Source organism: Eleutherodactylus coqui, chromosome 2, assembly GCF_035609145.1.
Source record: "Eleutherodactylus coqui strain aEleCoq1 chromosome 2, aEleCoq1.hap1, whole genome shotgun sequence".
NCBI lineage: Eukaryota > Metazoa > Chordata > Amphibia > Anura > Eleutherodactylidae > Eleutherodactylus > Eleutherodactylus coqui.
In genome coordinates, this window is record NC_089838.1 from 43,867,852 (window position 1) to 43,890,225 (window position 22,374).

General features: G+C 48.4%; 2 protein-coding genes across 2 annotated transcripts; one reads left to right on the forward strand and one right to left on the reverse strand.

The window, feature by feature from the left end:
* Nucleotides 1-677: 677 nt before the first annotated feature.
* Nucleotides 678-10,272, forward strand: UBE2B (ubiquitin conjugating enzyme E2 B). The gene is made up of 6 exons (XM_066590707.1): nucleotides 678-988; nucleotides 2,960-3,040; nucleotides 3,873-3,898; nucleotides 6,444-6,533; nucleotides 7,638-7,726; nucleotides 9,699-10,272. The coding sequence occupies exons 1-6, from the start codon at nucleotides 945-947 to the stop codon at nucleotides 9,825-9,827; spliced, it is 459 nt and encodes a 152-aa protein (XP_066446804.1). The 5' UTR covers nucleotides 678-944; the 3' UTR covers nucleotides 9,828-10,272.
* Nucleotides 10,273-19,011: 8,739 nt separating this feature from the next.
* Nucleotides 19,012-21,983, reverse strand: CDKN2AIPNL (CDKN2A interacting protein N-terminal like). The gene is made up of 3 exons (XM_066590708.1): nucleotides 21,783-21,983; nucleotides 20,167-20,266; nucleotides 19,012-19,343 (listed from the first exon to the last, which is right to left on the reverse strand). The coding sequence occupies exons 1-3, from the start codon at nucleotides 21,953-21,955 to the stop codon at nucleotides 19,335-19,337; spliced, it is 282 nt and encodes a 93-aa protein (XP_066446805.1). The 5' UTR covers nucleotides 21,956-21,983; the 3' UTR covers nucleotides 19,012-19,334.
* Nucleotides 21,984-22,374: the final 391 nt, after the last annotated feature.

Here is a 22,374-nt window from a genome sequence, read left to right on the forward strand (position 1 = left end):
CTCCCTGCTCTCTGACACACACTGTATACAGCGCCCCCTGTCTGCAGTGACCTCTCCCTGCTCTCTGACACACACTATACACACAGAGCCCCCTGTCTGCAGTGACCCCTCCCTGCTCTCTGACACACACTATACACACAGCGCCCCCTGTCTGCAGTGACCCCTCCCTGCTCTCTGACACACACTATACACACAGCGCCCCCTGTCTGCAGTGACCCCATCTTGCTCTGACACACACTGTACACAGCGCCCCCTGTCTGCAGTGACCCCTCCCTGCTCTCTGACACACTGTACACAGCGCCCCCTGTCTGCAGTGACCCCTCCCTGCTCTCTGACACACACTGTACACAGCGCCCCCTGTCTGCAGTGACCTCTCCCTGCTCTCTGACACACACTGTACACAGCGCCCCCTGTCTGCAGTGACCCCTCCCTGCTCTCTGACACACACTGTACACACAGCGCCCCCTGTCTGCAGTGACCCCTCCCTGCTCTCTGACACACACTGTACACACAGCGCCCCCTGTCTGCAGTGACCCCTCCCTGCTCTCTGACACACACTGTACACACAGCGTCACCGGTCACGTGATCTGACGCAACCTTTCTCCAGGAACTTTTCGGTTGTCACTCTTGGAATGTTCCATGTCTTCTAACGGGGGGAGGCGGTAGTAGTTGGACGCCAATGTTTTATATGAAGGAAACTCCCTTGGAACGCGCAGAATTACGGAATTCAGTTTGATCTCTTCACGTTATCATCTGCGCTTCCCCTGGCCGTGTAGAAGCAGTGAGAACCCGGCACACCCCTGTATTGTAGAGCGAGTGGTGCGCTCCGTGGAACGTTCTGTTCTGCCCTTTTTGGGGCGCTGTGAGACGTCATCCAGCTTGTTTGTAGCAGGGCTGAGAGCGGCCGGGCCCGGGCTCCGCGCTCCCTCGTCTGTGCGAAGGCCATGTCCACCCCGGCCAGAAGGAGGCTCATGAGGGACTTCAAGAGGTGAGTGCCGGCGGCAGGCGGGACCCTCCAACTCCCCGGCCTACCGAGTGCAGCGCGCACTAACCTGGGCTCTCCAGCTGTTGGCGCACTACAGCACCCAGCATGCCCTCACTGTATTAACCCCTTAGGCCCAGGGTCGCACCGACGCATGAAAACTTTATAGAACCTATTGACTCCGCCGGGTGCGCGTCTGTCGGGACATAAAGTCGCACGCTCTACTTCCTTTTGCGCTGGGCAAGAACTCATTAACTCCTTAAACTCCCTGGCCGTGTTGGCGGCTGAGAACGGCGCTATGCGGTTATTTTTTTTCCGTGTGCAGTCGTGAAAAATGACTTGTGTGCGCCAAAGTACAGTAAGCCCCCTGCTGGCCAAAACTACATGAAGTAAACCTACGGAGCGCGGCGGAAGCCTTAACGACGTCCCATAGACCCGCCACGGGGGCTTCTACACCCCCTGATGCCACCAGTCATATCCCTGTTGGGTAAACAAGAGCGGCACAACCATGGAATGGATTTGTGTGCCACACCCCCTCTGCCACCAATCACCCAGACAGCCCTCTATCGGAGGCCAGGGAGGTACCAAAAGGCGCACTTACCTCCCGCTAATATACTGTTATCATGGTGACCAAGAGTCCGTCGCTGAGTGTTAGGCCCAGCGTCCGCGGCGGAGTCGAATTGCGAAATCTGCTGCGGGGGGGTTGGCGTCACCCGTGCGGACAATCTGCAGCTCAAGCGGCCCGTAGGGAAGCATGGGCGCCCGCAGCTGGATTATAGCATGTGGATTTGATATGCGGAAACCAAATCGCAGCGTGCGCCATTTCAGTGCTGTACCCTCACAGACGGCTTCCGTCAAAGTCAATGGAAACTGTCCGATCCGCGGCCCGCCACGATTAACACTGCCGACGGCCACGGATTCAGCGGGAAAGCAGGAGTTGGGGGGGGGGGGGGGGGGGGAACGATCCTGTACATGTGCGCCGGCCGGCGCTTCCGTACACATCCGCAGTAGAGAAAAAAGAAGCCCCGGACAGGTACGCAGGGCACTCGGCCGCGGGCAGGGCGGATCCCGCTGCGGGCACAAGGCCTAAAGCTTGTATAATAGCATATATCACAGTTGTGAGGCTGCTGTTATATCAAGCGGCTGTAACATTAACCCCTTCTGGACCAAGCGTAGTAAATGCCCGGCTCCTGTAACTGGGGCTCCTATGGATCCCATGGGGGATGGAGAGGGCAAAACTACAGAATAAAATGACCCAAACCGTCCCCTGTGCCCTGTAACCCAAACTATGCAAATCATGTATCAAAATGAGGAACCCGTTCCCAAACTGTATTTTAGCATAAATCTACCAATCGTTAAAACCTAAAAAAAAATTTTTTTTAGCTTGACAGCCCCAGCAAAACGGGGAAAAGTCAGTAAAAAAAAAAAAAAAATTACGATGTATGTCGGGGCGGGGGGAAGCAGCAAGAACTTTTGTAGCTGAAGAATAAAAAATAGTAAACCACCGCATGGGTAAAATCCCTAAAGTGTCCGGTCCTTAAGGGGTTAAAGTTACCTAGCAGTGAGTAAGTGCGCGCCCCCCCCATGTCCCCCAACCCCACATTCAAAACCGCCTCACATCACTTCTGTGAAGTTGTGATCTTGAGATACGCATTTGACGGCCATCAGAGGACTGCAAGTGGATCCCATTGATTTTAGTGCCAACCTCAGTCCACACGGTCCGCGAGCGCGATACGAGGTCTTTTAGGGTCCCATTGAAGACAACGGGCGAGCGCCAAAGATGGAGCCTGCTGCGATTTGTTTTTTTTTTTAAATCCTCGCAGCATCGCTGTGAGTGGAAAAAATTGCTCATGTGAATATTCATGTCTCTCGCACTCCCCCCGTACGCCCCATGTGGAGTGTAATATGTGATATAATGTATACATGAATGTCTTGTGGCGGTGTATGTGACGCAATATATTTCTGCTCTATAAACAGGCTACAAGAAGACCCCCCGGTTGGAGTGAGTGGAGCCCCGTCTGAGAACAACATTATGGTCTGGAATGCCGTTATATTTGGGTATGTCTCGATATCTGCAGTGGAGGACATAACATAATGTGACCATGGAGCTGTGGTGCTCAGCCACTTTGTGAATACTCCGTTACCATCCAGTAACTTGGCTCCCCTACTAATCGCTCACCTGTTGCATGTACGTTGGTGGGCCGCATCAGACGGATGAAAGGGAAGCGCTGGACTACTACTGTGTGTGGTCTGTGATTGTGGAAGCGTTCTAGACACACAAAAAGTAGAATCAAACTACTAACGACGACCCGTCCGTCTGTGAGTGGGTTTGTGAGGGACTTACATGCTCTGCCCCTGATCACATGACAGTGACATCATCAGATCCTCTACGCACATGGCTACTGTCCGGCTAGATGTTCATTAGTTTTCAATACCAACTGAGGCCGCAGGGGATTTGTAGTCCGCCCGTAATCTGCACAAGGATGCAGGACCTTTTGATGACGTCACCATCGTGTGATCAGAGACGGAGCATGTAAGTCACTTGGGATGAGCGTCACCGTCATGTGATCAGGGGCAGAGTATGACGGTGACGTCATCACAGGTCCTTCATCTCCAGTGCTGTGCTGCTGCTGATCCTTGTTGTATGGGGTGAGCAATGTATGTAGCAGAGCTGGGAGTGTGACGTGCATGTAGCAGAGCTGTGAGGCGCATTGCGCCCCCAGAAACACTGGTACTATAATTTCCTAGTAATTACTAATATGTTTAATAAAGACTAAAGGCAACGGTGCGACTACTTTTTTACTAGTAAGATTCAGACTATATTCTACCAAGCGCTGCTTGCATCTTAGTACGGATCGTGCAACTAAACGGGCGTCTTGTTGTCTTGCAGGCCAGAAGGAACACCGTTTGAGGATGGTAAGTTTCTATGTATTGTAGCGTTATGGCATGGGTCTGCTATCCTAATAACCACATAAAGTATTGTCAAGAACGCAGACATTTGGCTCAATCTATAAACTGTAAGAGAAACAAGTGTAATAACCCTGATACCGCCGGAGTACAGTTTTTCTAATGGCTTCCTGTCCTATTACCCCTAACTACTAAGTCATGGGAATGATGTCATTCCTGCAACTTGACCTAATGGTACCGCCTGTAAATCACGCAGGCACAGGAGCTGTACCCGATCATCATGGGGCCGTACCGGACAGCCAGAGTCCTGCTATTAGGATAGGGCATCAATAGTTGATTGGCGGGCGCCATTTGGGATCCCCGCTGATCAGCGGTTTGCCAGGTCCGCCGTCAATATGGACAGAGCTGGAAGCAGACGGCTCTGTCAGCAGTGCAATGGTCCAGGGTGGTCCTCAATAGTAAAACTCCTGGAAAACTCCTTCAAGTGCCAAACTAGGCTGCAGCCTAAAGGAATAACAGTATTGGGCCTACAATGTGCATGCCCCTGTAGCCTCAGTCATGTGACTGAAAATTGGTTTTACACGATTATATAAGGTTACTTCTGTCGCATGTGCATAGATTTTATTTATTTATTTAAATCAAGAGGGGTGTCGTCTCTCCTTAAGGAGAGCAACCAAAAAGTGTGTGGAGACACCTAGGAGGTGAGTGGGTCAGGGGATGGCACCAAGGAGAGCATCCAGAAGTGGTGTGAGAAGACACCTGAGAAGTGAGTGAGGGGATTTATAAGGCCATGCACACTCCTCTGGGTAATTTATGCAAACAAGGAAGATGGAACAATACCTCTACAGCGCCACCTATTGGATGGCAGCATTCCTTCAAATCAATGTAGGACTCTTTAACAAGTCTGTAAAACAATGATTGCGAATAGGAAACCAAGCCTAAAAACCATACACAGACAGCTGTTTCGGGGTGTTTGCCCCTCAGTGTGCAGTAGGTTTCTGGCCTGACGTGGGTCAATAGGGGTGTCTTCTCTCCTTAAAGAGAGCACCCAAAAAGTGTGTGCAGACACCTAGGGGGTGAGTGGGTTGGAGGATGGCATTGTCTCTCCCCAAGGAGAGCACCCAGAAAGGGTGTGAGAAGACACCTGAAAAGTGAGTGAGGAGATGAAGGACAAACGCCCTGAAACAGCTGTCTGTGTATGGTAATAGGAAACCAATCATTGTTTTACAGTCTTGCTAAAGAGTCTTGCATTGATTTGAAGGAATGCTGCCATCCAATAGGTGGTGCTGCCGAGGTATTGTTCCATCATCCTTATTTGCAAAGATTTTTGCAAACTCCTATTTATGAGTACAGGTACCCCATGCACATTTAGTAAATGCCTGCAAAATACCAGTTTTTAGCAGGATCAGTGAACAGTCTTGCACGTCTCCTGACAGATATTGGGAGAAGGAAAGATCGGGCATGTTTGAGTTCAGGATGTCCAGTCCTTTGTTTCTGCGAGAGATGATCCAATGCCAAAAGTGGCGGGAAGCGGCTTTTTCCCTTCCGCACATTGAAAACACACTGACCGCTCGGTGGAGCAGAACTTGTATGGAGGGGAGAATAAGAAATGGTGGTCAACTGTCTTGTTCAGCCAACACCTATGTAAGGGGTGTGAGTAGGAGATGTTAAAATAAGCTGGCTCTACCAGTCTGCAGGGGAATATCTAGTTTATGGGCAGCTCTCCACAATAATGCTGATTTGGAGGCAGATTCACCCATCTTGGTACAAAACTTGTGGCATCTGCAAAAAAAATCACACATCCCTATTCACAATAGAGTTGGAAGGGACCTCCGGGGTCATTGTGTCCAACCCCCTTCTCAGTGCAGGATTCACTAAGTCATCCCACACAGATATTTGTCCAGCCTTTGTTTGAACACTTCCATTGAAGGAGAACTCCCCACCTCCCGTGGTAACCTGTTCCACTCATTGATCCCCCTCTCTGTCTAATATCTAATCTGTGTCTCCTCCCTTTCAGTTTCATGCCATTGCTTCTAGTCTTTCCTTGTGCAGATGAGAATAGGGCTGATCCCTCTGCACTGTGACAACCCTTCAGATATTTGTAGACAGCTATTAAGTCTCCTCTCAGCCTTCTCTTATGCAAGCTAAACATTCCCAGATCCTTTAACCGTTCTCCATAGGACATGATTTGCAGACCGCTCACCATCTTGGTAGCTCTCCTCTAAGCATCCCCCAGTTTCTATCTTTGTTTATTTTTTACTGGGGTGCCCAGAACTGCATTGAGCTTCCATTGTAATGTATCTATTGCTGGTTCTTCACCCCAATCAGTCCATAAGTGTTAATGAACAAAATCTAGAAGTAAAATGAACAACAAATACATTGGCTTCTGTGAATGCCGGATTCTTTGGCGCACCCTGATCTATTGCTGCATCCCCCAAAACTTCCATCTTGAAGAATAAAGGTGTCTTTGCCCGAACACGAGCTGATGTGTATGGAATCTCCCCTGCGGTACAGTTCAGTGATTGTTTTTCTATTTCTTCTTGTTTTTCTCTAGGTACATTTAAACTTGTGATAGAATTTTCAGAAGAATATCCAAATAAACCTCCAACTGTTAGATTTGTCTCAAAAATGTTTCATCCTAATGGTGAGTGTCATAACCTTGTTATGTTTTATGCTATATCTTTGAGCACCACATTTGGCCACTACTACCCTCCTCTGGTTTCCAATCTGTTATGGAACTGAAACATGCTAGAGATGCCTTTTTTTTTTCTCATAACATTTTGAGGACCCCTCCATTAATGATCACATGGGTTAACAATAGAGATGAGCGAGTATACTCACTAAAGGCAATTGCTTGAGCGAGCATTGCCTTTAGCGAGTATCTCCCCGCTCGAGTCGGAAGGTTCGGGTGCCGGCGTGGGGGAGCGGTGAGTAGCGGCAGTCGTCAGCAGGAGGGAGCGGGGGGGCAGAGAGGGAGAGAGAGATCTCCCCTCCGTTCCGCCCCGCTCTCCCCTGCAGCTCCCTGCCCCCTGCTGGCACCTGAACCTTCCGACTCGAGCAGGGAGATACTCTCTAAAGGCAATGCTCGCTCGAGCAATTGCCTTTAGCGAGTATACTTGCTCATCTCTAGTAAACAAGTCTGAACCGTCTGTATGCACGTTGATATGGCTCTAAAATGTAAACTTTTTATGTTGCTTGTAGGGGACATTTAAAGGGAACCAAGATTTATCACATATATCCATTTAGAATCGCCTATCATTTATTATCTATTCTGCTACTGGGATTCCCACTGATTACAACACTGGGGGTTCAGTGTCCCCCTTCCTGCTTACTGCACCATGGGGTGAGGAGGAGCTGGAATGTGCGCTGCTACTCCATGGTGGGACTGCTGACGAGTATCAGGATATAGTCCCATGGTGGCACCCATGCTCGGCCACTGCTTCGTTCGAGCTCCACCCCAATGTGGGCGGAGGGGTGAAGCGAGGAGGAAACGGACATTCGGGACTCTTGCCTTTCAGTGAGGGGTCCACCAATCAGACGCTTATCGCCTATCCTGTGGTCAGGTGTCAAATGTTGGTTCTGAAAACGCTCTTAAATAGCTTGCAAGTTGCCCAGAAATAGGTTAAGGTCCTACTCCTTTGCTTTTAGTAGTACCTATCTCTTAGGTGTGTGCATATTTCTCAGACCTCATTTCTTAAGTGTTTAAATTTGATTAAAAACAGCTTTTTTTTTTTTTTTTCCCCCGCAGTTTATGCTGATGGAAGCATATGTTTAGACATCCTTCAGAATCGCTGGAGCCCAACTTACGATGTTTCTTCCATATTAACATCAATTCAGGTAAGATTCTGCAGGGCTCTACAAGCCGAGATGTGTTTCCTTCATCATGTAGCTCATATATGTTCAACATGAAGGTCAATCTTAGTTTATCATCCTAGTTTTAGGATATGCTTCCAGCAAATCGGACTTACAGCAGTTCTTTTACTAACGACCTATCCTCGTAAGTCATAGCAGATTGTCGTGGATCTGACTGTCGGGATCCCTGGTGATCAGCTGTGCCCCCGGGTCACTAGAGTAAATGGGACTCCTCATGCAATACCAGCTGTAGTCACTGTGCAATGTACGGTGCTGTCTGCTTACAGCAGAAAGACCGCTCCATACACACCGTGACCAGCTGGGGGTCCGGAGTGGTGGACCCCACTGATCTGCTATTGATGATCTATCCCGAGGATAGGTCATCGACAGCTGTGGGAGAACCCCTTGAAGTATATTTCCTGCAAGCCTGATCTTTTCTAATAGGAATCCATCCAGTAGTGTTGGGAGATTGATCTAGTGGCTATAACGCTTGTTGTGGCAGCATGCTGGCACCTTTCTAGGATGGTGCTGCAGCTGTGGGCTTCTATCCTTATTTTTCACTCCAAGGGTTGTTCAGGATTGGAAAAACCTAGCTGCTCTGTCCCAGAAACCTTCACCCCTGTCCATGGGTTGTGTCTGGTATTAGAGCTCATCTCCAGCGAAGTGAATGGGGCTGAGCTGCAATACCGTGCACGACCTGTGGACAGGGGTGTTGCCATTTCTGGAAGAGAGCAGCCATACTTTTCTAATTCTGGAGAAAAGCTTTAAACTACTACTGTTCCATGGGTCATGGCCTCGCTGCAGACAACTGTGAGCAAGCGCAGGATGTGATGGTTCCTTCTTTCCATATGGGAGTTGTAACAAGGATATAGTCACACATGACATACTACTTGTGGAATCACAGGGGCACTACTGTTTCCCCAAAAATAAGAACTTGTCTTTATATAAATTTTTGCTTTAAAAGAGGAACTAGGGTCTTTTTTTTTTTCTTTGAGGGATGTCTTATAACAGTGACTAAGTGCTGCAATTCTACTTTCGCTTTCAGAGGGAGTGTTTCTGCCTCTGACGGCGGCCTTAGCACACCCTGTCATTGATGAGGTGTGCTAAATGCCTAGAAAAAATAGTACAGACCGTGCCCGAAAATCGTGTTTGAGCACATGTCTGAGGCTACGATTGAAATCAATGCGAGCGTTCTACCACGCCGCGGTTTAAAAAAAAAAAAATAGTGTCTGCTACTTGCCTAGCATAGTCGGAGTCCCCCTTGATGGTCTGCGGAGTTCCAGCAGCTTGCTTGCATTGGCTGATAGAACATTGCTTCCTGGTATCTGAGTTTGTAAACCCTGCCTATAGGAAGACATGGCTCTGATTGGCTCAGCCGCAGTGCTCGAAAACCAATCAATGCAGCACTCGATGAACCAATTGCAGCCATCGCTTCTTGGAGGTGGGGTTTATAAACTGTTACCAGGAAGTGGTGACCTGTTGGCTTCTGAGGACTGCAAGCAAGCTACTGTTACTCCGCAGAGCGGCGTGAGGGACCGGATGGCGCCTGCGAGGTAAGTATTTTTTTTTTTTCCCCCTTTATGTAGTGTGGCTAAGTCTTATTTTCAGGGTAGGGTTTGTTTCAAACCCCAACTCAATTAGGGTAGGACTTATTTTTGGGGTAAACACGGTATCTCCTGAAGTAATTTGTCCTCCCTTAGTAGATCCTTCTTTAATGTGGCTCTGTCACATAATTCTGCTGTGACCTTCCCGTACATAGGACAACCTATTTATGTTTTCAGCAGTGATCTAGTCCCTGCAGCACAGAGTGTTTCAGGTGAATGCGGTGCGATGTGTTTAATTCAGAGGTATAGTCCATCAGGATGACAGTAGATGCCACATATTAGCCTATTGTGTAAACTGTAATTGTCTGCATTCTTTCTGTCCGTTTATCCACCTTTTTCTTCTTTCTCTTCAGTCTCTACTTGATGAACCAAATCCCAACAGTCCTGCAAACAGTCAGGCAGCACAACTTTATCAGGAAAACAAACGCGAATATGAAAAGAGGGTATCGGCTATCGTGGAGCAGAGTTGGAACGATTCCTAAGCTCTTCTTTGTGTCCATCTTACCATCATAAGAGACAGAATTGAACTATTACAAACGCCTCAAGTTTTAAAGATTTGCATAAGTTGCCGACAGACGAACCTCCTGGCCCTCCTGCCCCGTTATACCTGTTTGGAAAGTGTAAAAGCTTGTGTATCTTAGTGTATTTTTTATTGCATGTTGTGCATGGTTTGAGAATAAGTTATTGCTACATTTGTAATATATCCTGTTTGTATCACCCCAAGTTTACTGTATGATGTCGGCATGGAGTTTTCATGCAAATACACATTTTGTAAATTGGTGCACTTTCTTTTCCTTAAGAGATCCGAATGCTTCAGTTTTGTGGCCCTTTTTATAGGAGAGCACTCGCAGACTTGTTTTCTCATTTTTCTTTTTTAATATTTTAAGGTAAGCTGTTAAATTACTCACAATAGAGTTAAATAATCAACAGTTTCCGGGTGTCTTTCTTTGTGTGTTTTTATCTATTGGAGGATCCTTATAAGTTGACAATCTGTAGCTTGAAAGGCTATTCAACTATTCTCATCCCAGATGACTCTATTCAGCATCAAGGCTAATTAGAGGCCAGCATATCTTAAGTATTGGATCAATCATGGCAGGACTAGTGGAGATCCCCTTTAACCCCTTAGTGACTGCCCATATGTGTTTTTACGTCCTGTGATTTAATCGCCAGAGCCGTGTTAAAAAAAAAAAAAAAAACACACAAGCCTGGGGATTAAAGCCCTGGGGTCTGTGTGAGAGACAGATCCCTGCTGTCAGGTGCTATCGGGGGGCCTGGGGCTCCGATATGCGAGTATAAAAGCTGGGAGGACCTGGGAAACTTAAAATCTCCTTGCTCCTAAAGGTAGCCAAGAGCCTGGAGTAGTGAGCTAGGGCCACTGAGCAGTCACATGATCGCTGTTATCCAATGGATAATGGTAATCACGTAAAAGAAAAAAAAGTTGAAGTTTAATCTCCTCACCGGTGCGATCAGTGAGAGGAGATGAAATGACTTACTGGAGGCCTCCGCCTTTGAACACCGATGCAATTCTCCAGCATGCACCTTCCCTGGCTTCTGTGCATGCGCCTGCCAGCAAAAGGCCGGACACATGCGCAGGAGTACCTGGGAAATTTTAAATCTACTTGATCCTGGCTACCAAAGGTAGCCGAGTGGCTGGAGGCCTCATTGAGTGGCCACGTGATAAAAAGGTAGCGACCTATTTAGGCCGATCTCACATGACAAGATGGGGATTGTGGATTCCACATGCGGTTGGTCCTTGACATTACGCAGATCAATCTAATATCTGCAACATAGAGCTGTTGTGCTCCATGGTCACGGACATGCCTGCAGCCCATATGTAACTACATTGTGTATGGGCATCAGCGTTGAAAGTTAAACAGAAAAAAAAAGGTACTGCACATGACCGCTTGTGAGAGAGTACGCAGTTATGTGCAGTTATTCAGACCGCTACCTGTAAGCTGTAGTTTACAAGAAGCCCCAGAAATGCTCGCCTTCCTGCAATTCCAGGAGCAGCTTGAACGCCTTCTGTGTGAGAACGCCGCACCTCACCAAGCATACAAAGCCTCAATGAGCGCTACCCTGTTTCCCTGAAAATAAGACATAGCATGATTTTCCAGAATTTTTGAGGATGCAAAATGATTTTTCAGGCTTTTTGAGGATGCTTGAAATATAAGCCCTACTCCAAAATTAAGCCCTGCTAAGTTAATTAAAAAGGTCAATTAAAATAGTGTCCAGGCAGCTATACATGTAAAAAAGTTAAACCTTTTTTGAACAAAAATTAATATAAGACACTGTCTTATTTTCAGGGAAACACGGTACTTTCTGTACCCCATCCCTGCTGCTGAGATCAAGAAATACCACCCAAAAAAAGCATGGGAGGAGGGATACCTGATTTTATTGCCCCATGTGCCCATCCCAACCGGGCCTCTGCAATCACCCTGGTCTTTGGACATACCACACAGTTTACATTATTTTTATCTAAGATTTAGGGAATGCCAAAAAAAAGAGGGCAGTGGGGATTATTTTTAGGGAGTCCATTTTTTTTTTCTCTACAAGTGAGCAATTGGGCCTGTACAGGTGTACAATGAAATCCAACGGGTGTTCCCTCCATTGTAGGCCGAGCCATGTGGCCTATAAGTAAATTGGAGCCACAATTGTTATAGTTCTGAACACAGGACAAACAGGGGGATCCATTTTGGGCTACATGTCTTCATTCACATGTGTGCTGTAACCAAAAAAAAATTTAAAATGACTTGTTAAAAAAAATTATCGTAGTTTTCCTTCTGCTTTGCGTAGATTCATTCCACAAGGGTGGGGTCAAAATACGCAGTACACCCCTAGATGAGGGTGATTTGTGGGGGGTTCTCTATTGTTGCCTCTCAAGAATTCTACAAATGGGCAATGGGGCTAAAAGACCTTCAAGCTAAATTTTTTTATTTTTATTTTTTAAAAGCCACCGGCTGCTCCTTTCGTTTGGGCCCCGTTGTGCATACAGACATTAGGACCATAACGGGTATGTTTATGAACACAGGCCAAACATGGGTATCCACTTTAGGGTGTAAATCCTCATTTTCATGTGCATTATAAAAACCTTGGCTTTAAAATGACATTTGCAAAAATATGAAATATTTTTCCTCTAAATTGCATTAACTCCTGAAAAGAAACTGTGGGGTCAAAATACTCCTGACCCCCCTCAGTGAATACAGTAAGTTTTTTTTTTTTAGTTTTTTTTTTACATGGGGGTATCTGTTATTCTAATACCTATGTGCCTTTGCAATATTGGCTTGGTACATCACCAAATAATGGGTACCAGCTTGCAGATGCAATTCCACCCAGCTGTGACCACCAATAGAAGTACAATCTTGCCAACCTTATCCGGAGGTACCTTGTGCATGGCAATGCACTCTCCGTATTGTACTTACACATAGATCAGGCATATAAGAGTGTATCAGTCCCACAAATACATGTAGCGCACCCCTCAGGCTTACAACCCATTGATGTCACATACCATTCAGCCCAGCAGGTTGCTTTGCACCTCAAAAGTGAACCACACTGGCCCAGACACATTGGGGTCACCTAGCACTTAAAGCCACACTGATTTACCCATCTGCGTTCTAAGGGAAGTGTTGTCTATATCTGCCCTTGTATTCTGTATCAGTATATCTGTTAACCCCTTCATGACAGCTTTTTTTTCTTCTATTTTTTGTTTTTTCCTTCCCCCTTTAAAAAAATCGTAACTTTTATTTATCCAGTGACGTCGCTGTATGAGGGCTTGGTTTTTTTGCAGGATGAGTTGTATTTTTCAATGGTGCTATATATTGTACCATATAATGCAGGGGTCCCCAACTCCAGTCCTCAGGGACCACCAACAGGTCATGTTTTCAGGATATCCTATAGTAAGAACACCTGTGGCAATGTCTGAGGCGCCGACAATAATTACATCACCTGTGCAATACTGAGGACATCCTGAAAACATGACCTGCTGGGGGTCCCTGGGGACTGGAGTGGGGGAACAGTGATAGAATTTTTAAAAAGCTTTCAGTACATAAGTGGAATGAAATGGAAAAAAAAAAAAAAAGTCTCCATCTTTGAGTGCGTCTTGTTTCTACGGCGCACACACTGCAACAAAAATTACACGATAAAGTGGATTATACCCACCTGATAATCGGGTTTCCAGTAGTCTCCACGACAGCACCAACTGAGATTGCCTCCTTCTGGTAGGACAGGAACATACTGAGAGGTTAAAAGCTCCCCCCCTTCCCTCAGTGGATTCTAACGAATTGCCGGGGCAGGAGCTAAACTTAAATTTCTTCCCCTAACCGGGGTTTTTTTATTTTTACATTTATTATTTTACTTTTATAGGGCGGGAAAGGTACGGGTGCTGTCGTGGAGACTACTGGAAACCCGATTATCAGGTGGGTATAATCCACTTTTTCCCCCAGTCGTCTCCACGACAGCACCAACTGAGACGTACCAACTAAAGTTTATTAGGGTGGGATCGCTGCCGAGAGGACTTTACGGCCAAAGGCCATGTCCTCGTCCTTCTGCACTTTTACCCTATAGTGTTTAGTGAACGTGTGGGTTTTTTTTCCAGACTGCGGCCTTGCAAATTTGCTTGACCGAGGCTGAACTGTGTTCGGCCCATGAGGACGCTACTGCCCTTGTGGAATGGGCTTTAAGAGCTAACGGGATCTCCTTCCCGAGGGCCTTATAGGATTCTATGATGGCCAGGCGGATCCACCTGGCTATGGACCTTTTTGCTGCTTTGCTACCCTTATTTGGGCCACTGAACTGGACGAACAAGTTGTCGTCCCGCCTCCAGTGGCTCGTTGTATCTATGTAGGTTAGGACTGCTCTCCTAACGTCCAGGCAACTTAGGGTTCTTTCCTCCTCGTTTTTTGGGTTACTGAAGAATGAGGGGATTATTATATCCTGGGACCTATGAAAATCTGACACTACTTTTGGCATAAAGGCCGGGTCTGTTTTAAATATTAGTTTGGTGTCTGCGATTTTCATGAACGGGTGGCGGATGGACAAGGCCTGTAGTTCGCTAACCCGTCTTGCGGAGGTGATGGCTACTAGGAAGATGGTCTTGATTGTAAGCATTCTTATAGGTAGCGCCTCGATCGGTTCGAATGGTACCGCTGCCATGGCCCCTAGAACCCAATTAAGGTTCCAGTCTGGGAACAGGTTTATGGGCCTAGGGCGTAGTCTAGCTGCTGCTGTTAGGAACCTGTGGACCCATCTGTCGTCTGCGAATTTTGTGTCGCAGATGGCGCTAAGGGCTGAAACTTGGACTTTTAGGGTGCTCGGGGAGAGGCCCATCTCTAAGCCCTCCTGCAGGAATTCTAAGATTAGCGGAGTGTCGGGGATAGAATCCCCGCGATCCCTTCCCTGTCTCCATGAGGAAAACCTTCTCCAGACCTTCTGGTAGATCAGGTGGGTCGTCTTTTTCCTACTGGACATTAGGGTTTCTACTACTTTCTCTGAGAATCCTTTCTTTCTTAGCGAGGATTCTTCAAGAGCCATGCCGTTAAATGGAGTTTGTCTAGGCCGGGGTGGTTCAGTGGCCCCTGCGATAGAAGATCTGTCCAGGTAGGGAAGGTGACTGGGTCCTGGACGCTCAGTGTTGTCAGAAGACCGAACCAGCTTCTTTTCGGCCAGAAGGGGGTCACCAGGATTAGCGTGCATCCCTGGGTTCTGAAGTGCTGTAAGACCCTGGGAATTAGTGGTATGGGAGGAAAGGCGTAAGCCAGTCCTTGACCCCAGTCCTGGCCTAGGGCGTCTACCGCTATCGGGCGATCTCCTGGCCGGAGGGAGAAAAAGTTGCCTACTTTTGTGTTCTCCCTGGTTGCGAAGAGGTCCAACTGTGGGGTCCCCCACCGGTTGGTTAGGATTCTGAATGCCTCTGGGGGGAGGGACCACTCTCCTGGGTCTATTTGCTTCCTGCTGAGGAAGTCTGCTTTTTCGTTTAGTGTACCCTTCAAGTGGGTTGCCGTGATCGAGAGGATCCGGCCCTCCGCCCAGTGAAAGATTTTCTGTGCGATGCTTTGCAGTGGGGGAGATCTTGTGCCCCCCTGGTGTCGTATGTGAGCGACCGCGGTGACATTGTCTGACAGTATTTTTATGTGTTGGTTCTGTAGCGAGTTGCCCAACTGCTGTAGAACCTGCCAAACTGCCTGTAGTTCTCTGAAATTTGAGGACTGTTCTTTTATCCTCTGAGGCCAGGGACCCTGAAAGAATTGGTTCCCCACATGCGCTCCCCATCCACAAGCACTTGCGTCTGTTGTGATGTGGATGGCTGGGTTTTGTAGCCAGTGAACCCCTCTCCGCAGGTTCTCTGGGGATGTCCACCAACGCAGGGATGTTTTTGCCCTGTTTGGGATGTACATCCTTGCCCCTAACAAGGACTGCCTTTTGTCCCACGAGGATAGGACTACGGCCTGCAGGGCTCTGGTGTGGGCCTGGGCCCATGCTACTCCTGGGATGCATGATGTCAAGCTCCCTAGGAGAGACATTGCCTCCCGAGTTGTGCAGAATCGTCTTCGTAGGAAAGTTTTGACTATTCTGCGGATTTTTTGTATTCTCTCCTCGGGTAGGTAGGAGCATTGCGATTCTGAGTCGAGAGTTATTCCCAGAAACGTCTTCTGCTTGTCGGGATCTAGGCTGGATTTTTCCCAGTTTATAATCCATCCCAACGATTGGAGAAGTTCCAGCACTGTCTCCAGGTGTTTTGTTAGGAGTTTTTTGGACTCTGCTATTAATAGAACATCGTCCAGGTAGGGTACTACTAGGATCGATTTTTCTCTCAAGTAGGCGGCTACCTCCGCCATAATCTTGGTAAAGATTCTGGGGGCTGAGGATATCCCGAAGGGCAGGCATCTGAATTGGTGGTGCTCTATTCTTCTGCCCATGTCCACTGCGAACCGCAGGTATTTCTGAGAATCTTTGTGGATCGGGATGTGAAAATAAGCGTCCTTTAGGTCGATGGACGCCATGTAGGCTCCTCTGGGGATCAACTTTATTGTCGAGGAGATGGTTTCCATTTTGAATCTCCTGTATGGGACGCAGGTGTTCAGGCCTTGCAGATTTATTATCGTCCGGTGTTTCCCTCCGTGTTTTTTTTACTAGAAAGAGCCTGGAATAATAGCCCTGGGTTTCCTCGTTTCGCGGTACGGGAGATATTGCGTTTAACCGTTGCAAGTCGTGCACGCTTTGCCTTAGTAAATGTAGCTGTTTTTTTGGGGCTCGCGTGGTAATAAATTTCCTTCTGGGGATGGACACTAGCTCTATCCGGTATCCGTGCTGTAGGATTTTTGGGATCCATGGGCCCCCGCAGATTGCGGCCCATTGATCCGCAAAGCTCCCCAGCCTTGCCCCTACGGGGATGGCGTCAGGGTCTCTGCTTCGGCTCCCCATGGCGGGGGTTGAAGAGGATATTCCTTCCTCTGCCCCCCTTGGGGTAACTCCAGCGGCCTGTCTTGCCCTTGCCGCGGTAGGCCTCGGGCTGCTGCATTGGGGCCCGGGAAAAGGTCTTCGCTCTCTGTGGCTTTTCCTCAGGGAACCCTTTTTTCCTGTCGGCCGCCTTTTCTAGAATTTTGTCTAGGTCCGGTCCGAATAGAAATTGGCCGTAGAATGGGAGGGCACACAATTTGTTTTTCGAGGCCAGGTCGCCTGACCATGATCTCAGCCATAACACCCTTCTGGCTGAGTTAGAGCGGGCTGTGGCCTTTGCTGAGAGCTTGACGGTCTCGGCCGCGGCGTCCGCTAGGAAGTTAGTTGCCATGCGCAAGATGGGAAGGGAGTTAAGGATCTGATCTCTTGGTGTTTTGTTGGTCAGGTGTAGTTCCAACTGCTCTAACCATACCCCCAGGGTCCGCGCCACGCAAGTGGCTGCGATCCCTGGCCTAAGGATGTTTGCCGCTGCCTCCCATGATTTCTTTAGGAGTCCCTCTGCCTTGCGATCCATGGGGTCTTTTAGCTGTGCGGCATCCTCAAAGGGAAGAGTCGTCCTCTTGGCTACCTTGGCCACCGGGACGTCTACTTTAGGAATTTCGTCCCAGCTTGCGCAAGCTTCCTCTTCCAAGGGGTATCTCCTTTTTACGCCTCGAGCGGAGAAGGAACCTGCATCTGGTCTACTCCACTCTCTCTGAATTATTTTAGAGATGTTTTTGTGGACCGGGAAGATATGTTTACGCCTCTCCCCAAGTCCACTGAACATTTCATCCTGTAGAGTCCGCGGCTCTCGGGGCTGTTCCATTTTTAATGTAGCCCTGACTGATTTTATTAGTTCCGTCAACTCGTCTTGATGGAACAAATATTTCCTGTAGTCCTCCTCCTCTGAGGACTCCTCGGCCGCCTGTTCCTCTTGCTCTGATCCGATGGAATTCTCGGAATCAGAAGGCTCCTCGGGAACATACGCCTTTTTCTGGCGTTTTGCTGGCGGTGCCGGCAGTGACGTTAGAGCTGATCGCACCTCCTCCTTCACCAGCTTCCTAACGTCATCCAGGAATCCCCCCCGATTCCTCTCTGACTAGCCTAGCCACGCATGCCTTGCATAGAGGCCTCTGGTACGTGGCTGGCAGTCTCGTCCCGCATTTTCGCAGTTTTGTTCTGGGGGGGGATGTCTTTTTTATCCCCCTGACAAACAAAGCATTTTTGCGGGTAAACATGCAATTTCTCCATCTACAACATACTGGATATTTGCATTGTATTTTTGCCGCACTGGCTACTTACGGCCGCTGAGGCTGAGGTTTCAGCTGTCTCTGGGGCTGGAGCACTCATCTTTATACCAGTGCTGCAGACACCCTGCGACCTGTAGTGCTGGTGTTCTGGCTTCTCTCAGGTTCCTATTTGAATTTCGCGCTCCTGCGCTAAGCCCCACCCCCTCCGCTCCTAATGCAGACGCGATGACGTCATCGCGCTGGACGTGAGATGCGGCGCCCCGCCCCCTGCCGTCAAAGGGCTTCCTGGAGCGCCGCGCTGTAATTTCTGCCGGAGGACGAGGGGGACTGAGGCTCCCGCTTTGAACCCCCCATGGGCCGCCGCAGGAGGAACCTGGCCCGGGGGTTACCACCCTGATGTGGCGTCCCGGGAGTCGTCTGGCTGTGAAGGGATGACAGGGTGAGCCACTGCCTTCCGATCCGCCTGTATACTTTCGCTGGCTTCTCCACCAGCTCCTCTCAGCGATCCTGCCTCCTGGCAGGACAGGAAGACACTGAGGAAAGTGGGGAAGGGGGGGAGCTTTTAACCTCTCAGTATGTTCCTGTCCTACCAGGAGGAGGCAATCTCAGTTGGTGCTGTCGTGGAGACGACTGGGGGAAAAATTTGTTAGGGGTCAGTACAGTTACTACAATACCAAATGTACATAGTACAGCGAAAAGGAAAAAACTATTTGTAGTTTTAAAAAATGTTTTTTTTAAAGACTAATATTTTTAGCTTATTTTCTGTGTGATCCGCACATGCGGGATAAAATAACTCCTGCAGGTGTTTAATTACTGCGTAATGAATGTCTATGAGCATAGTGAACTGCAGATCATCCACAATTCAATGTTGCCTGCGGACACGAGGCCTAAATGTTCAGGATGAAGATTACTTTTTATGCACATCAGAAACCGCCGACAGGATGGCATCGCTACAAGAAGAATCCCACGGGCACGAGAGAGCAGCACGGCTTTACAAAGGTGGTTTATTTACTCAATCCCTTTCTCTGATTTGGTTGTACACCTCACACACAAGCAGCAGCATCTCGCTACAATTCATACACAAGGCTTCGATGGAACTTTAAAAAGCTTTCAAATTAAAAGTACAAAAAAGAAAAATCGTAAAACATTCATCTAAAAATGGCGCGATCTCCTGCGTCACGTAACGGTACACCGCAGTTATAAAACGGGAATAACCACATTGCCTGCGATCATGTTTTCGTTGAGGGCTACAGATAAGCAGACAGAGGATCCTCGGAAATCCAGATGTGATGAACGTCCCGCCAGAAGTCAACGAGTCTGTAAGAAAGGAAGAGACAACACTGAATCCAAATATCAGCAACCAAGGCAAGTTTTGGCATAAAAGTCTGTCCAGGGCTGTTCAGGCGGGTGAGTGTACGGTAATAACGCTGGGTACAAAAAAAAAAAAACGCAAAGTTTTGCTGGCGTGTGGAGCTGCACATCACTGCGATTGTGATCACTTATGTCTGTGCATCCCACGCACCGGCTTCCTGGCTCCCCTTGTATTGTTTCCTATGAATACACATATAAACCACGGCACATACATCATGTAGTTGGGCGCTTACTGCGTTTTCATACAAAACAATACGGCTCCATCGCACGTAATATGCGGCAAGATAGGTTCATAAAAAAACCACAGCATGTCCTATTATACACAATGAATATACGCAAATGTGAATGAACCAATGTAAATGAACGCACTTTCATTGACTCCATTCACAGCATATTATGTGCGCACACAATAAACGTACGCTTGTGTGAGCCCGGCCTTATTATTGATGATCCATGGTTCTTCAGCAAGGGCCCGCTGCTCGGGATCCCCACGGATCGGCTGTTCGCTGGGCTGGAAGCAGATAGCTCTGTTGACACTACAGCAGCCTGGTTGAAATTTAATAGGAGCGACGCCTGCAGTACCAACCTGAGCCACTGCAATATGGACAGCACTATCTACTGACAGCTGATTGGTGGGGATCACAGAAGGCAGGCCCCAGCTGACCAAATATTGGTGGCCCATTAATAGGATAGATCAATAGTAAGGGTCCCAGACAACCCCTTTAAGTTTGACATGAAGACATTGTACCAGAGTAACCAGGTAACCTACCCGTTTCATAATTTCATCTCTTGTGGTAAACTGCGGTGCGTCTTCTACTTCGATCCCTTCTGCCATATCCTGAACCCTTTCCAAGAGCTCTTCACTGTATCTGAGAAGAAAAAGCCATCATGTCATTTGGGGCAAAACCCAGTGTGAAAATTAAGCTAATGCTAAAAGTTCTACTATTTCCATCCCTGGTAGATGCCCAGACCCTGAACACCTACCCATATGCCCAGACCCTGAACACCACCTACCCATATGCCCAGACCCTTAACACCACCTACCCATATGCCCAGACCCTGAACACCTACCCATATGCCCAGACCCTGAACACCTACCCATTGCCCAAGCAGTCATTGAAAGGCCTTAGTCACAGATTTTTTAAGGCTTTAGAAAACTTTTTCCCCCCTATAGAAGTCTGGAAGAACAGCTTGAAGACAAAAATCAATCAAGCATGCGTGCATTTTCACAGATGTGCCAGGGACCCAGAAAACACCCAGAGTGAGGAAAAACAGCGAAAAAAAAAAAAAAAAAAAGACTATCTGGCTACCTGCACAGACGAGCGAGGTATGGGGCCCATATAAGCTGTTCATGCAGGGCAAGGCCCGCCAGATGGGTAGCGTTACAGACCAGCAATCCAAGGGAAAGTCCAGTATCCAACACACGGGGGCCACGGGGGCACAGAGGCAGAGACCCCCTCTATGACCTAATAGGACACGTGACAACCCCCTTTAGAGGGAACCGGGCACATCCCTGCGGCACCCTAAACTAAGTTATGGTGCTGTGATAGGGAGCCGGGTGATGCATTGCTGCCACCCTCCGAAGATGGCACCGTGCCGGAGAATCTGACCCTTCCTTGAGCGCACGCTTTCCTGTACAAGCCTATGGGAGAAGCGTGTGCGCAGGCACGGAGCCGTACGATAGAGTGAGCGCAGCATAAAATCACCTCTTCCCCCCCCAAAGATGGCGGAGTTTAATTTTTTTTTTGCTATGTATCTCCACTTTAAGTTTTTTTTACGTTTAAAAAAAATGCAACTCAGCCCGCAAAAAACGATCCCTCAGCCTGACAGCCGCGCCAACGGACGGGTGTAAAAAAAACAAAACAAAACGAAAACAGGCGCTACCAACCTGGCGGTGCCCCCAGCGCTCGTTTAGACAACCGTCATCCCGTCTAACTGGGACATTGGTTTATGGTGCTTCAGGCCGGCTGCACACAACCGGGTCGGATCCCGGCCCACAATCGGCCCCCGCGGTCTGCTCATCTTTTCTGTGGATGGTCCGGCAGGTGAACCATCAGACCTGCGCAGTACGGCAGTACGGCTTTTCCTACGCCATCTCTAGGCAATGACAAAGAATCCGCAATGTTAATTGTCAGACGGCCTTCATTGAGTTCAATGGAAGCCATTTGTGCAGAATCTACTCAGAGCAGGCAGCCATGTTTCCTCCGTGAGCAGGAAGGGGGGAAAAAAAAAAAAAAAAATCGCTATTGATTTACGTTTGTTGGGTAGGAGAAGCGCGTTCCCACTGCGTGCTACGGGCGGGGTTTGCTGCAGAACCCAACAGCAGACGCCGGCCATGGATTGCAATCAGCCTGATAACAGAGAACAACAGCCCCTCTCGCCTACCTGCAGCCCATGAACACGTGGTTGGCCCAGACCATGGAGAGGGCGAGCAGTCTGTCCATTTCATTATCGCCCTGGAAGTGCTGCATGTTCCTCAGCAGGAACTCCCGCCGGACCTGCCACTGCTTGTCGCTCTCGCAGAAGCTCTGGTACTGCTGCACCGACTCCCCGGCCATCTTCTGTCTGGGAGGAGGGAACAAAACAACTACTTCCGGGCTGGGGCCTCTCTGCTCAACCAGCAGCATATTTATGGTAGTGTCGTCATGGCAACAGCTAAGAGTCGCGTTTACAGCCGGCTTATGTGCGGGCGCCATCTAGTGGCCAAGGTTCGGAAATGTTATTACCTGTAATGATTATTACAATGAGTTCTAATGCGATGCAAGATTTGGCACGTATTACAGGGGTTATAAAACATGGCTACTGCCCTCCAAAGACAGCGCCACCCTTGTCTGTGAGTTGTGTCTGGTATTGCAGCTCAGTTCTGGTTCACTTCAATGGAGCTGAGCAGCAGAACTGTGCACAACCCTATGGACAAGGGTAGCACAGTGTTTGGAAGAAAGCAGCCATGCTGTTATAACTATAGGCAAACCCTTTA